Source organism: Lutra lutra, chromosome 11, assembly GCF_902655055.1.
Source record: "Lutra lutra chromosome 11, mLutLut1.2, whole genome shotgun sequence".
NCBI classification, from domain to species: Eukaryota; Metazoa; Chordata; class Mammalia; order Carnivora; family Mustelidae; genus Lutra; species Lutra lutra.
In genome coordinates this window covers 1,206,593-1,220,338 of record NC_062288.1, presented here as the reverse complement: position 1 = coordinate 1,220,338, position 13,746 = coordinate 1,206,593, and the positions used below count along the sequence as shown (strand labels likewise).

General features: G+C 64.8%; 1 protein-coding gene across 2 annotated transcripts; it reads right to left on the bottom strand.

Annotated features, from left to right (window-relative positions):
• Positions 1 to 115: 115 nt before the first annotated feature.
• AEBP1 (AE binding protein 1) lies at positions 116 to 9,937 on the bottom strand. Of its 2 annotated transcripts, XM_047695450.1 has the most exons (22): positions 9,399 to 9,937; positions 7,672 to 7,796; positions 7,455 to 7,638; positions 6,877 to 6,939; positions 6,679 to 6,750; positions 6,397 to 6,531; positions 6,240 to 6,317; positions 5,551 to 5,628; positions 5,307 to 5,387; positions 5,150 to 5,203; positions 4,161 to 4,270; positions 3,948 to 4,087; positions 3,617 to 3,701; positions 3,376 to 3,520; positions 3,194 to 3,279; positions 2,758 to 2,881; positions 2,373 to 2,569; positions 2,101 to 2,280; positions 1,538 to 1,889; positions 1,318 to 1,457; positions 1,124 to 1,223; positions 116 to 948 (listed from the first exon to the last, which is right to left on the bottom strand). In XM_047695450.1, the coding sequence occupies exons 1-22, from the start codon at positions 9,649 to 9,651 to the stop codon at positions 284 to 286; spliced, it is 3,447 nt and encodes a 1,148-aa protein (XP_047551406.1). In that variant the 5' UTR covers positions 9,652 to 9,937; the 3' UTR covers positions 116 to 283. The 2 variants fall into 2 exon arrangements, with proteins under 2 accessions (XP_047551406.1, XP_047551405.1); XM_047695449.1 differs by having other exon boundaries at positions 7,455 to 7,796.
• Between the last annotated feature and the right edge of the window lie 3,809 nt (positions 9,938 to 13,746).

Below are 13,746 nucleotides of genomic sequence, written 5' to 3'. Positions count from 1 at the left end.
GCTGGTGTTGAGCCCCAGGCAGAGATGAGGCTGGCCCAGGGCCCTGGCGGGGCAGGCCGCTCTCCCTCCGCCTCCTCCAGCCTCCACCCTCCCCCAGTACTCTGCAACAGGTGTGTCTGCTGTGAGCTTGCTTTATTGGTGCTGCTGTCGGGGCAGATGGCTGAGGAGTCCGTGCGCATGGGGCCCTGCAGCGCCCTGACCGTCCAAAGCAGCCTGGCTCCTCAGTGTTGCCCCGTGCGCGTCCCCTCCCGGCCCGGTGACCCCGAGGGGGCTTCCCCGTGCTTCAGAAGTCCCCAAAGTTCACTGTGTAGGTCTCGGCTGTAGTGAAAGGGAAATCTGGGCCCATGACAACCACCACCTCCTCCTCCCCATGGTCCTCCTCGTGGTCCTCATCCTGGTCCTCCTCCTCCTCCGGCCCCAGCTCAGTCCCAAACTCCGTCCCAAACTCCGTCACCACCTCTGTGTAGGTCTCTGTCTCCGACTCCTCCCAGCCCACCGTGGTGGCCTCGGGCTCAAAGGGCCAGGGCCCCAGGCTGGCGCTGGGGGTGGGGGAGGGGGTGAGCGAGGGCCTGGGGGGCAGTGTGGCAGAGGTGGGGGGCGCGGCCGTCCCGGGGGTGCCGGGGGCGGGGGTCGCAGTGGAGTTGAGGCGCCGGAGCCGCAACTGCTCCCGCATGCGCAGCCGGTACTGCAGGCGGCGCCGCTGCATCCGCCGCTGCTGGGGGGTCATGGGGCGCGAGGGGTCGATGCGCGGGATGGGCCGGTTCCCGTTCATGGCCATGATCTCGCGGATGCGCTTCCAGTTGGAGCGCGCCAGGATGAAGTTGCACTGGGTGGCCCCGATGTCATAGTCCACGTTGCAGGTCTTGGCACTGGGGGTGTAGCCCTCAGCGTGGGCCGTGACGCGGTACTCACCGGGATTCAGGATGCGCCAGTAGTCGCCGCCGCTCGCTGCAGAGGGAGGCCGGCGCTGCTGCCCAAGACGTGCGCTCCCAGCCCCCAGCCCTCCCTCCGCCTCCCGCGGACCCTGGGGTGGGGGGTGGCGCCGCGGGCGGTCTGGCCGAGACCTCGCACAGATTTGGCCCCCGCTTCAGGCAGGAGGGGCGGCCCTGTGCGCATGAGGTACCTGTCTTCACACCGTGGTTAATGCCGCTCACAGAGATGGTGGCGTTAGCGATAGGGATGCCCTGCTCATCCGTCACAACCCCCTTGATGCCCCGGTGAACCTGCAGAGGGACACGAGGCCGGGTTCCCCTTGCAGGCCCCACGCAGCTCCCGTGAGCTCCCGGGGACCCCAGCCCAGGCCAGCGCCCACCCCACCTGCTCCATGAAGGTGAGCAGAGCCTCCTTATTGTTCTCCCACTCTCGGGGCAGCTCGCTTTCATGGGGGAACTTGTCGCAGCCCAGGTAGATGGAGAGCTCCAGGCAGTTTGTGTGCAGGTAACTGAAGTCGTTGATGGCTACGCAGGGACAGACAGAGCCACAGTCACCCATGGGCCCCGCCAGACGCCCCAGCCCGGCCCCTCCCGGGCTGACTTACTCCCAGACCGGGGGTTCCACTTGGCCCCGTTGACGATGCCCATGCCGCTGGTGTAATCCTGTGCTTGGCACCCTCCCCGGTACGGCTCTGTCATGGTGAGGTGGGCAGACGCGAAGGAGATGGCCAGCCAGCGGAAGATGGCGTGGTCCGGGGTCTCCTGGGCCTCGGACACCTCGTCCTCATCTTCTCCCCGGGCAGCTGCCATGGCCGCGGCCAACAGCTGCTCCTGGGTGGGGGTCCGGGCCATGTCGTAGGGGTAGGACACGAGACGCTCACCACCGTTCAGGTTGGCCCCCAGCACGAAGGGGTTCTTCTCCATCCAAGCAATGATGGCTCGGACCTCTGTGGACACCTGGGGGTGGCCAGTGCGTGAGGTCGGAGACACAGCTGCCATCATCCCCCTTGCAGAATGCACCCCCATACTCAAGCTCCCTCTGTGCCCCCATGCCTCAGTCGGCCCAGTCCCAACCTCAGTCCCCCACCAGCCCACCCCCAAGTCCAGAGCTCAGGACCCCAGGGTCTAGGCTGCTCCCCTGGGCCTGCTAGCCAGGCTGCGGCCTCACCGTGGCATCTGGGGAGAGGTAGCGTTCGGGAATGGGCAGGTTGTTGTTGGGGACCCGGTAGGGGACCCATTTCCTCTCCTCTGCTCCCCAGAGCACAGAGTTGAGATCTGGGAAGTCCTCGTAGATGTCAAAACCTTCCTCAGTCCATAGCCCCATCGCCCAGTTCCCAAACTCAGAGCCCTGGAGGAACCAGCAGGGTTGGTGTCAGCCTGCCCCCCACCCCCTGCCCTGTCACCCCCACCCGCCAGCCCAGCGTCTGCTCCCTCACTCACCATCTGCGCTGCCACCTCGTAGCCGTCGGGGTTCAGTGAGGGCACCAGGTGGATGCGCGTGTCCTGCACCAAGCTGCGCACGCGGGGGTTCCCGTCCCGGTACTCGCGGCACAGGTACTGCATGAGAAGCAGCAGCAGCTCTCTGCCCAGCACCTCATTGCCGTGGATCCCAGCCGTGTATCGGAACTCAGGTTCCCCTGCAAGGGCAGGAGCCTCAGTAACCTCCCGGGCCCAGAGGAAGCACCCACCCAGGGGGATGGGGGCAGCTGAGGCTTGCTGGGCCCAAAAAGGCAGACTGGGACTCCCAGAGAGGCTCTGAGATAGGCACAGGGACCAGCTGCAATGCCAGGGAGGGCAGGCCTCCAGGGGGTTTTGGGGCACACACCCAGCTCGTGATCCCCGGGGTTGTCCGAGATCTCCATGGCATAGATCTTGAGCCCGCGTGAGCTCTTTCCCAAGCTGTACGTGCGGGTGATGGTGGGGCACTCCTCGTTCACCACCTTCATCAGCTGGGCGCGGGAGAGGACACCGAGTTACACACCCCACACCCACAGAGGCAGCCCTGCACGCAGGCAGTGCCACGCCTCTCCCACCACCCCGGTCTGTTCGGTGGGGAAGGCCTCTGTGGTGGGAGTGGCCCCTGCGGGCAACACCAGCTCCTCTCAGGTACCAGCACCAGAGGGAGACGGCCTGCAGTTTTCCCCTGCCTGAGGCAAGGGCCAGCCAACCCCCCTCTCAGGCAGGCTGCATCTGGGAGCCCTGACCCCAGTCGCCAGACAGCCTCTCCCCGCCCCTGCGCCGACCCAGGGACAGGCCCTCACCTGGCGCATGTCCTTGTAGCTGTGGTGCCGGAAGTCCAGGTTGTCGGTGGCCACCACCTCGTTCTGTGCGTAGTAGCTGTGGACAGCTGCAGCAGGCGGCTGGGGCCCTGAGCGGGCCACCAGCCAGCCCCTCCACCCCGGCCAGTCCCCCACCCGGCTGCCCGCCAGCCCCCTGCACTCACGAGTCACGGGACACCCCAGCACCTCCAGGCGCATGCACAGGCTGCCGTTCCAAGTGAGAGGGTAGACACGGATGAAGCGGGCCACCACCGGCTCCGGGAGCTCGCTCAGCACGGGCGTGTCCTTGTCCACGTTCCCATGGAAGGTCTGGGGAGAGGCTGGGCTCAGAGCAGCCCCCCCATCTCTGCCAAGAGCCGCTCCCAGTCCCAACGCCAGGGCAGAGCCATGAGCTCAGGTGCCCACCATTTCCTCGTAGCCATTGGTGCACATGGTCCACGTTTGGCTGTCGTTGCTGAAGCCCACGAAGAAGGAGGTCACGAAGTCGTCACTGGGGAGCAGATGGCAGTCAGGGCAAGGCTGCTCTCCCTACCCCAGGTCCTGGGGCCTCAGGAGCTGGCAGGGGCGTGTGGAGCTCGCCCTGGGCGGCAAGAGTGGCTCCCACGCCCGCTATGTGCCACGGGTGGGTGATCTGCTCATCCATGAGGATTGAGCGTGGCACATCCTGCGTGGGATGCAGTCCTGTGCCCGGGGCCATCCACCCCTCGAGAAGTGTCTGGGAGTCTGGCTGACGTACTGGATGCTGGAGTCACGGCCCTGGGTGATGACGCCCGTGAACTTGGTGATCCTTCTGGTGTCGACCTCAATCCACTGTCTCTGAGCGTCATCCTCAGCACACCATGCCCCATCATAGTAGTCGTCCTCGGTGGCCCCAGCCTGTGGGGGGGTGGTGGGATGAGCAGGGGAGAGCCCCCAGGCCAGCTGCAAGACGGGTGACCCCGACACCCACCTGTATGTTGAGCCGACCTCGCTGGGCGCCCAGGCCGTGGCGCAGCATGGACGAGGCCCGGATCTGGTTGTCCTCGATGCGGTGGGACTCCATCCCAATGGGGGGACACTCTAGGGACATGGCACCCAAGGCTGGTGGCCCAATGGCTCTGCCACTCCCTCCCGAAATCCAGAACGAGGAGCCCAGAGCCCACGCCCGAGCATCAGGGGACGCTCGTCAGGGCAGCCGCACCCCAGCCTGTGCTTCCCCTCCCCGGGACTCAGCTTCCTCCTCCCGAGAACTGGCGGGTGATGCTGTCTCCAAAGGGCCCTGGGGCTCACGTGAAACTACAGGGAACGGCAGGCATGGAGCTCAGCCCCTCCCAGCCACCACCTGCTTCAGGGCCTCCTGCATACTGCCTTGTGCTGTGAGTTCTATCCCCGGAGGGTGATCCCAGGGAAGAGATACTCCAGGACCTGTCCCTCCTGGGTCCCAAGATTTTAAGAGCAGGAAAGGGTTCTGGAGGCCTGGAGCATCATCAGGAATTCCAGGTTTGGGACCCACGCGTGGCTTTGGGTCGTCTGTTTAGCACCCTTACCCTGCTGCCACTGCATGGACCCCAGCCCCCACAACCCCCACACTCCCCAGCCTCCCCACATACACCAGCCCCCCAACATACACCAACCTTCCCCCATACACCACCCCAATCCCCCACACTCCCCAGCCCCCCACATACACCAGTTCCCCACACAGTTCCCAGCCCCCCACTCCACAGACCTCACATACACCAGGCCACACACACCAGCCCCCCCACATACCATGCCCCCCACATACCCCAGCCCCCACAACACTTCACGGACCCCTCAATCCCCAGCCCCCACATATACCCGCACCCACCTTACGGCAGACTCCCCACACTCACACACCCATCCCCACATACCCCAGCCTCCCCACCCCCAACCCCCACACCTGCTCTCCAGCCCCCTGCAGCCCCCAGGACCCTCACTCACTGACTTTCTCGGTCGGAGCCCACTCCTCCTCCAGCTCTTCACCCTTCCGGTGCCCTGGAGGCAACAAAGGGAGATGTGGTGCAGAGGGTCCTGGGTCTCGGCGCACGCGCGCTCTCTCACAGATGCCCGGGCAGTGAGTCCAGCCCCAGACGCACACCTTTGTGGTCCTTGCCCTTCTCCACACTCCACTTGTCATCCTTCTCGTCCTCCTTGGGGCTGCCCTCCTTTTTGGGTTTCTCTGAGTAATGGAAGGTAGAAGCCATCTTAGCCCTGGGCTTCAGAGGGCGAGGGGCCCGGGGTCGGGCCTGCAGGGCTGGGGGGCTCGGGGGTCAGGCCACGGGGGGAGCTGGGGGGCTGCTTGGGGGGTCAGGCCGCGGGGGGAGCGACGCGGCTGCACTCACTCAGCTCCTCCTTCTCCTCGTCTGTCTCCAGCTCAGCGTGGGGCTTCCCGGGTCTGGGAGGCCCGAAGTAGTAGTCCACTGTGGGGAGGCAGAGCCCTGCTGTGGCCCAGGTGCTGCCCCCAGGGCCCCCTTTGTAGGCCAGAGCTCCTGGGTCCACAGGAGCCTGGCCAGCAGGACCATGCAGGAAGGAGAGCAGGAGGAGGCGGGATCAGGGTGGGCCTTGAGGAATCCAGGTAGGCAGGGATGCATAGGGAGGGTCTCCTGGAGGAGAGGCCATCTAGGTAGGGTGAGCCCGAGCCGGGGAAGTCACCAGCCTGGCTCAGGAGGGCATGGCCTGGGGAAAGGTGAGCCATGGAGTCCTGGGCAGGGAGTGGGGCGCACACAGGACACACCTTGAATGACACCTGACGCCTGTAGCCAGGAGGGGTCGTTCTTGAGTGGGGGCTGAGCGGGGGCCAAGGGTCAGTAGGAGGGATTGGTGGGGACCTGGGGGCAGGGAAAGGACAGGGACCTTTACAGGCCCCCGTGGACACAGGCACAAGAGGGAGAGGACGGTGACCGTCCAGAAGGAACTGGAGTCCTGCGCGGTGATGGGAGCCGGGGGGCTTCAAGTGGCAGGACCCGTGGCAAGGCAACTCCCACAGAAAGCACAGGAAGCAGGGGCGTGGTGGGGCAGGCAGGGCACTCACTGTCGTCATAGTGAGGGATCACATAGCCGTCCCCGTAGTCAGGGGGCAGGGGCGGCGGCAGCGGCTTTGGAGGCGGCTCTGTGGAGGTGGGAGGCAGGGGTGGGCCCAGAGCCCCAGCGCCGGGCAACCCCCCCACCCCCTGGGGTCCCCATCCTACCAATCCTCTCCTCCGGGGCCTCCAGTCCGGGCCCAGGCGGCTTGGCTTTCTCTTCTGGGCGTTCCGGCCAGGGCCGCTCGGGCCTCCTCCTGGTGGGGGGTGGCCGGGGCCGCTTCTGGCGCCTGATGTACTCAACTGAGGGGGAGGGTGGGCTCTGAGCTAGTCCAAGGGCCCCCCTCAAAGGCAGGGGGGCTGGGAGGACAGGGCTTCTGGGTGGGCTGACCCTCGGTGGACCAGGGGCCAGGGGTGTGGATCCGGACGGGGGGCAGGGGGGCCACTCACAGTCCTCGTAGTCCTCCCTCTCTATCTGGTCGTTGTAGTCCAGGGTGGGCGGCTCGGTCTCCTCCTCCGGCTCTGGAGGAAGTGTTCATGGCTGGCTTGTGGAAGACACTCACTGATGCCCCTCCCCAGGCCCACCCTAGAAACCCAGCCAGCCTAGGCAGCGGGTCCCCCAAGGCCGGGGGGACATCGCCCACTCACCAGACTGGCGCTCCAAGTCAGTTTTTTCTCCTGGATCCAGCCAAGGACCTGGGAGGGCCCCACCTGCAAACACAAAGCCCCCATGCCAGTGGACAGGAAGCCCACCCTGACCGAGGCTCGTACACGGAGCGCCCAGGAGACCTAGGCCATGCCGTTAGCTCCTGGAAGCCTGAGCTCACTCCCAGGAGGCCTGGACTGCTCTGGCCTTCAGAACCCAGTTGGCTTCTCCTGGAGCCGGAGAGCTGGAGGGTTTTCTGGGGAGCCCAGACCCAGTAGGAGGGCACCCCAGAGGCTGAGGGCCTCACAACACACAGGAGAAGGGATCCAAGTGGGGCCCAGGGGACAGATCCAGGATACTGGAGATCAAACCCCATCCATAAGGCCACCCCACCCAAGGGAGGCAGCCGCCCCAAGGGAGGTCCAACCAAATGGCTACATTCATGACAACAAGAAGTCTATGGGGCCCACCCTGAGTGGCCCTCAGATCTATCTGCAGGAAGCAGGGGCCTAGGGACGCCCTCCCCCTCCCAGTTGCCTAGCAGTCAGAACCCCACAACCCCAGGAGAGCCTGCACACACCTCCCTCCTGGGGCAGCTCCTCGGGGCTGGGGCTTGGGGGTAGGGGCCATGGCCACCACAGGGTTTCTGAGGAGGTGGGGGTGGGGGGCCTCTTCCCAGTCGAGGGCCTTTTGGTGGCCTTGGGTGGCTTCTCCTTGGGCTTCTTGGTGGCCTTGGGTGGCTTCTCCTTGGGCTTCTTGGTGGCCTTGGGTGGCTTCTCCTTGGGTTTCTTGGTGGCCTTGGGTGGCTTCTCCTTGGGTTTCTTGGGTGGCCTGAGGGACCCCTCCAGGGGCTGCTTGGTGGCCTTGGGGCCTTTGTCCTTCTTCCCTTTCTTCCCTTTGTCTTTGGCCTTGTCCAGAGGTGCTGACACAAACACAGACTTACGTCAAATCAAGGGAGACTTCACTCTGTACCTCACGGAGCCCCCAAGGTGCCCACAACCAGGGCACAGCAGCTCTTGCTGGTCCCGTGTTTCTTGGATTGGGAAACAGAGAGGTTAAGTAGCTCGCCCTTGTGGCAGAGCTAGGATAGGAACCCAGGCTTCTGGTCCGCAGCTCTCAGCCGCCAACACTGCAGCTTGGCCGAAGCAGGCCCTCACCCTCCCACCTGCTTAAACTCAACAGAGGCCCGTCACCATGCTCTCCTTCCCCATGCGTCCACTCAGCTGACCAGGGGGTGTTATACTGTGTGGGGCACAGAAGGGACAGAGAGACAACTGAGCCATCCAGGCCTGGGGGAGTGCCCGGTCTAAAGGGGAAGGGGGTCTCATCCCTGCCAACTATCACAGAGTCAAGGGCCAGGTCCTGGGGCCTCCCTGAAACTCCCCGCAGAGCAAGAAAAAGGTCACTCGTGCCTATTTTAAGAAGTAAGGGTTCTGGTGTGGGTTGGCTGCTCTAACCAAGAGGGGGCCCAGGGGAGCAGGAGGACAAGCAGGCACTGACGCTGCCCTCTCAGAGTCTGGGGGAGGAAGCAGGAGCGGGGCACGGGGCAGTCTGTGGGAGTCCTCCTGGCCCCTGAGAAAGTGCGATGCGGCTGGTGGCCCGAGGCCTAAACACAGAAAAATTTACAGAATGCACACAGCCGGGAGAAGCAGGGCTGCCACCGCGGCATCCAGGAGGCCAGGACAGCAAGCCTGGAATGGGGAGTAGAGGTGGGGAAGGGAGGCCATGTTGGGTCCTAGGATCCGCCCCCCAAGGGGTGGGGAAGGAGCCAGGAAAGATCTAGAAGAGGACGCAGGGGAGGGGCTGCCGACCTCAGGAATGATTGATGGTGCCTGGAGTCTCCTGGGAGAGAGAGATCAACAGGACCCTTGCCCCCTCCAGAAAGTCACCACAAACACATGAGATTTATTGACAACTGATTATGTAAGAAGCCCTGGGCTGCATGCCCTGTGATGCTCAGGGCGGTGAATGCACTGTCCAGAGAGGGCAGGGCGCTGCCCACGGCTCCCCACAGCCCCCTCACCTACCTCTGCGCTCTTGGAACAGGAGGCTGGGCAGGAGGCTGCTTGGAGCCCTCCCAAGGGAGGTCTGAGGCTGGGACTCTGGGGGATGGCGTGGGCACAGCCAGGGTGTGCCACACACAGGCCCCAGGACCACATGAGGGCAGCTCACAGGACAGACCTGGGGAGGGGGCAGCCAAGTCCCCAGGTGGCTCAATGCTCGTCCTTCTGGGGGGCGGGGGGGGGGGGCTGGGGGTGAGGGACCGGGAGGGTGGAACCGGGAGGCAGCAGACTTGCTGGATATGTCTCCATGCCCAGAGGGCTGCAGCCAGCCCTGACCTCTGCCTGGCGGAGTCTCCTGCCAGACATCTGGGCTCTCCTGGGCCTCACGGAGCAGACTGGACAGCAGCCAAACCCCTGCCAGGGCCTGCCCTTGTCACCTGAGACGAGGGGAGCCCAGAGGTCCCCCATCCCGCAGCGGACCAACCCCCTCCCCCACCCCCGCACGCCCCTGGGGATCTTACCCTCTTTGGCTACCCCTGGGCGCGCCCCCGGCTTGTCTCCCGTCTGGGCTTTGCGGGCGCGCAGGGTGGGCTCTGGGGGCGGCGGCACCTCCAGGTCGTCCTCCCGGGTCTCCGGCTCCAGCTCCGACAGGAAACCCTCGAGGAACTCCTCGATCTCGTCGTCGGTCAGCACCGTCTGCTGGCGCCCCCCGGGGCACAGCGCCAGCAGCGCCAGGAGGCAGCCGAGCAGGGGCGCCCCGCGCACGGCCGCCATGGCCGGGACTCGCGTGGGGGGCAGGGGTGCGGGGGGCCCCGGGGTGGGGGTCGGGGGACTCTGGGGAGGGCGGCAGAGGGGTCCCGCGTGGGCCGGGGCTCCGGGGTCGGTGGAGGGCTCCGGGAGGGAGCGGGCGGGAAGATCCGGGGTGGGGCGAGAAGGCTCCGGGCCGGGCAGTGGCTGGGGGAGAGTGGGGGCTCAGGGGTGGCCGGGGACCTCTGCGGCGCTGGTGGCGGCTGGGAGCTCCGGCCCCGCGTGGCGCGCTCCCGCGCGGACCGCCTCCCCAAAGCTCCAGTGGCGGCCGGGGCGGGGGCGCTGGGGCTTCCGGAGAGGGCTCCCCCCACCCCTGGGGAAGGAGGAGGAGGAGGAGGAGCCGGGCGTGGACGGAGGGGCTGCGGGGGCGGGGGGGTGGCGGTGGCGGGCGGCGATCTGTCCTGGCGCGGTGCGCGCTTGGCACTTTCCGAAGCGGTAACTGGGGCTGGCGTCCCCCGCCTGAGGCCAGCGCCTAGGACCGAGGATCTGGGGGCGGGGGCGGAGGGAGGGGCGGATGGGAAGCGGGTCTTGAGGGCGCAGGTCCGAGGGGTCCGCGCCGCCTGCCCCGCACGCTGGGTCTGCAGCAGCTCACTCGAGTGGGACCAGGAGGCGGGATGCAGGGAGACCAACGGAGGGGGTCGGGAGCCCGGACGGCAGAGTCCAGCCGCGGCTTCTGGCCTCCGAGATCCTCCCCATCTCAGGACTCCGGACCCGGACCCGCGGTGAGGGCTCCCGGCCAACCCATCCTTCCCTCTCTCTGGAGGCTGGAGCTGGCAACTCTGTGAACTGTCACCAGCTTCCCTTCAGACGCCCAACTAATTTCCCGGGGCCGTGGGCCACGTGCGGGTGACCGGTGAGGGACAGCTCTTAGGGAACTCGCTCTCTAGTGACAGGCAGGTTCGAGACTCCCCCCAGGGCAGGCAGGCTGCTCTGCTGGGGCTGGGAGCCTCTCAGTAATGCCCCCCTCTCCTCGGGTCCTGGCAAACAAGGGCAAGTTTGGAAGGAGGCAGAGACAGAGCAGGGAGGGAGGGGAGTCCTTTCCCATTGTATTAACTTTGTGTATAATTCACAGGACCCGGACTCAGCACTCACACAGCGATTTCCAACAGAGCTGAAGGGGTTCTTGCCTGCCCCACACCTGGATCTCCTCAGCCCACTTATGTGGCCTCTCCAGCAAACGACACAGCCACCGTTCAAGCCCGGGAAGATTTACCCACAGCGCCTGTGAGCCCAGCGACATGAGGACCATGGGGGGGGGGGCGCTCAAAGACAGAGTATACCAAACACGGCCCCCGAGTACCCAGCTGGGGAGAGACTTGGCGTGCCTTTAACCCAGCAAAGCTGTGTGCTGGGACAAGCCACAGGGACTGTCCCTCGACGCTGAGGCAGGAGGTGCTTCCGTCTGGGGCTCGTCCCCTCCCTAGAGTTCCCTTTGTTTCCTGCAGTGAACACTGCCTCGCCTCTGGACACACGGCTTTCCCACCGGCTCAGACCCCAGCTCGGACAGCTATCCCTCCTGTGCCTCTTACCATAACCTGGTTTTTAAAGACTGTTCACAGCAGCTCCAGCTGCTGCGTGGGCCTGGGGGCACAAGTATTAGGTAGTCAGAGAATCTCAGAACCCATCAGTAGTATCTGTATGGGTGCCCGCCTAGATCTGTGAGTCCAGAATAGATTGGTAATGTCTGCCACGGGTGCTGGTGCAGCCCATTAGGACATGTGTGTTTCCACAGGCTCCTTGAAGGTCAGCCCCACATGGGCCTCACAGCTGAGGCTGGGGCTCCCTGAGCCGACGGAGCAAGGAAGTGCGAGAAAGCACCGCGGGATTCAGTGGGTCAAGTTTGGCAGCAGTCAGCCCTGAGCCAAGGTTGTCTGGGAGGCTTTGCCCCCCTGAAATGGGTGGGAAAATCCAAGAGCCCCTGGGATGAACCACAGGCAGTTTGGACCTCAGACTAAAGGGAAAGAGAAGGGGCAGGTCAGGAAGCAGCCACAGCCAGCTGGAGGGACACTGTGGGGGCTGCTGGCTCAGTCCCCGGACCGGGAGCAGGACCCAGGGAGGCGCTGGACCCTTTCTGTTCAAGGCCCTTCCTTCACTCGGCACCGGTTCACCTTCGTCCGTGCTTGAAAGGCACTGGGGTTGTGTCAAGGTCTGGTCCCTAGGGTCCCACCCCAGCTCTGCCGTCCCAGCCATCTGAGGGCACGAGGAAACCCCCGCCCCCAGGCTCAGATGGTGGTGCAGATGGGAGCACGTGCTATGCCTGGTAGCCCACCTGTGCTGTCTGAGCACCACCCAGCCCCTGCCCCCAGCCAGCCTCCTGGTCCCTGCTCTGTACTCGCCCTGTCATGTGTCCCTAGGCCGGTCCTGGCCACAGAGATGAAGCAAGCTCTTACCCGTAAATGTCCTCTTTGAGCCTCTGAATCATCATTCTTGAAACTCTGTCTTGGAATTTGCTCTGTGGCCCCCAGTTGAGTGTGTCAAGCAGGGAGGCTCGAGGCTGGGGCGGGGGGGACGTCACTTCCCTGGGAATGCTTCTGAGTTCAGCTCGCTCACACGTGGATCAGATTTGGGCCCAACATCCTCTGCCAGGGAAAATAGAAACCGTAAAAAAAATGAGAAAGGAATAGAAAGAAACTTTTCCTTGGCCACAGTGAGTCACCAACGGGAACAGGAGCAAAAGCCTCATGGGGAGCTGGGCAGGGGGTGGGGGTGGGGAGTTGGGGGCCCTCTGCCCCCAAGTGTCCGGGCAGGTGGAGAGCAGGGTGGCTGCTGTCCGGGCCAGGCCAGGACCCCGTGCTCCGTGCTTGGGGCTGGGACCCCACTTTCCGACGCATTTATCCTAGAAGGCCCTCGAGCTGGGCCCATGCTCAGGCAGCCATAAGGCCTGTTAGGGGGTCCCTTGGTGCTGAGGAGCAGGCCAGCTAAGCAGACTCTCCGAGGGCAGCACGAGGCAGGTCCGGGGGAGGCTCATGGCCTGTGGCTGCCATTCACCCCTTCAGGGTCCGGTGCCTCCTGCTCCCGGGTGGGGTGTCGGGATGCAAGTTCAGGGGCTCTTGGGAGCTAGTGAGGGCCTGCTGGACCCTCCGGCGTCCCATACCCCCACCTCCGGGGGCTTCCCCTCGCCCCCAGTAGGGTCTGCCCAAGGGGCCACAGCAGGACCGGGCTTGCCAGGGAGAGGGCAAGCCTGGTGGGCCACTCTAGCTGTGTCCAAGGAGAGGAAGGAGAGTTCCTGGAGGAACCTGTGGGCCAGCGGCAAGTCCTCTGGAGAGGGAGCTGGAGGGGCTCTCCTCACCCTCGGTCAGGAGCAGGGGAGCCCTCAGAGGTCAGCATAAGCACCATCTTGGAGGATAGGGGCCATGCAGAGGCCCTGCAGGCTGCCAGGGAGGGCCAGGGGACGTGTAGACAAAGCTTTCAGACAGGGGTCACCAAGGCCACGATGCTGCTTTCAGCAATGTCCCCTGCCCCCAGCATGGTGCGGTGGGGGAGCTATGAGCTCCCACATTGGAAGGGGTGAGGAGGTGGAGAAGAATGGGAAGGAATGGAGGCCACCCTCTTTCTAGCCTGGTGGGGTCCACCCTATAGGGACGGGGAGGGAGGACGCTGTGGGTAGGATGAGAACCAGAAGGCTCAGAGAAGGTAGCTCTGTCCTGCGTGGTTAGGAGGACCCCAGGATGGGCCTGGGGCAGGAGGGAGAGAGCTCCCACCATCCTGGAGGTCAGTCTTAGAACTGGGACCTCGAAGAATTCTGTTGACTTAGTCTGTGAGACCAAGGCTGGCTCAGGACCCCGGGGCTGCTGCCCCACAGGGACAGAGCCTGAGGAGTCCTCTGTCTCTGCATCTCAGACAGCTTGGAGGCAGTGCTGGCCTGGGCATTGGGAAATGTGAGGGTCACTCCCATCCTTGGCCCCATGACCTTGGCCCTGTTCTCTTCACCCACTGGACCTCAGCGTTCCTGCTTTCCAAATGTGGTCACCGGAAGCACTAGGAAATGCTGGGGTGGGGGCATGGGGTGGGGGCAGGTAGGGGAAGTTCTTCTGGGGAAGAACTGAACTCTGGGTCTAAAGA

Bases quoted from the DNA above. Each gene is read 5' to 3' on its own strand.
- AEBP1 (XM_047695449.1), bottom strand. From the start codon at position 9,651: ATGGCGGCCGTGCGCGGGGCGCCCCTGCTCGGCTGCCTCCTGGCGCTG. The intron at 6,318-6,396 runs GTAGGATGGGGA...CCACCTCCACAG, and splicing joins GGCCCCGGAGGAGAGGATTG to AGCCGCCTCCAAAGCCGCTG. The intron at 1,224-1,317 runs GTGGGGTGGGCG...GTCCCTCTGCAG, and splicing joins TGCTCACCTTCATGGAGCAG to GTTCACCGGGGCATCAAGGG.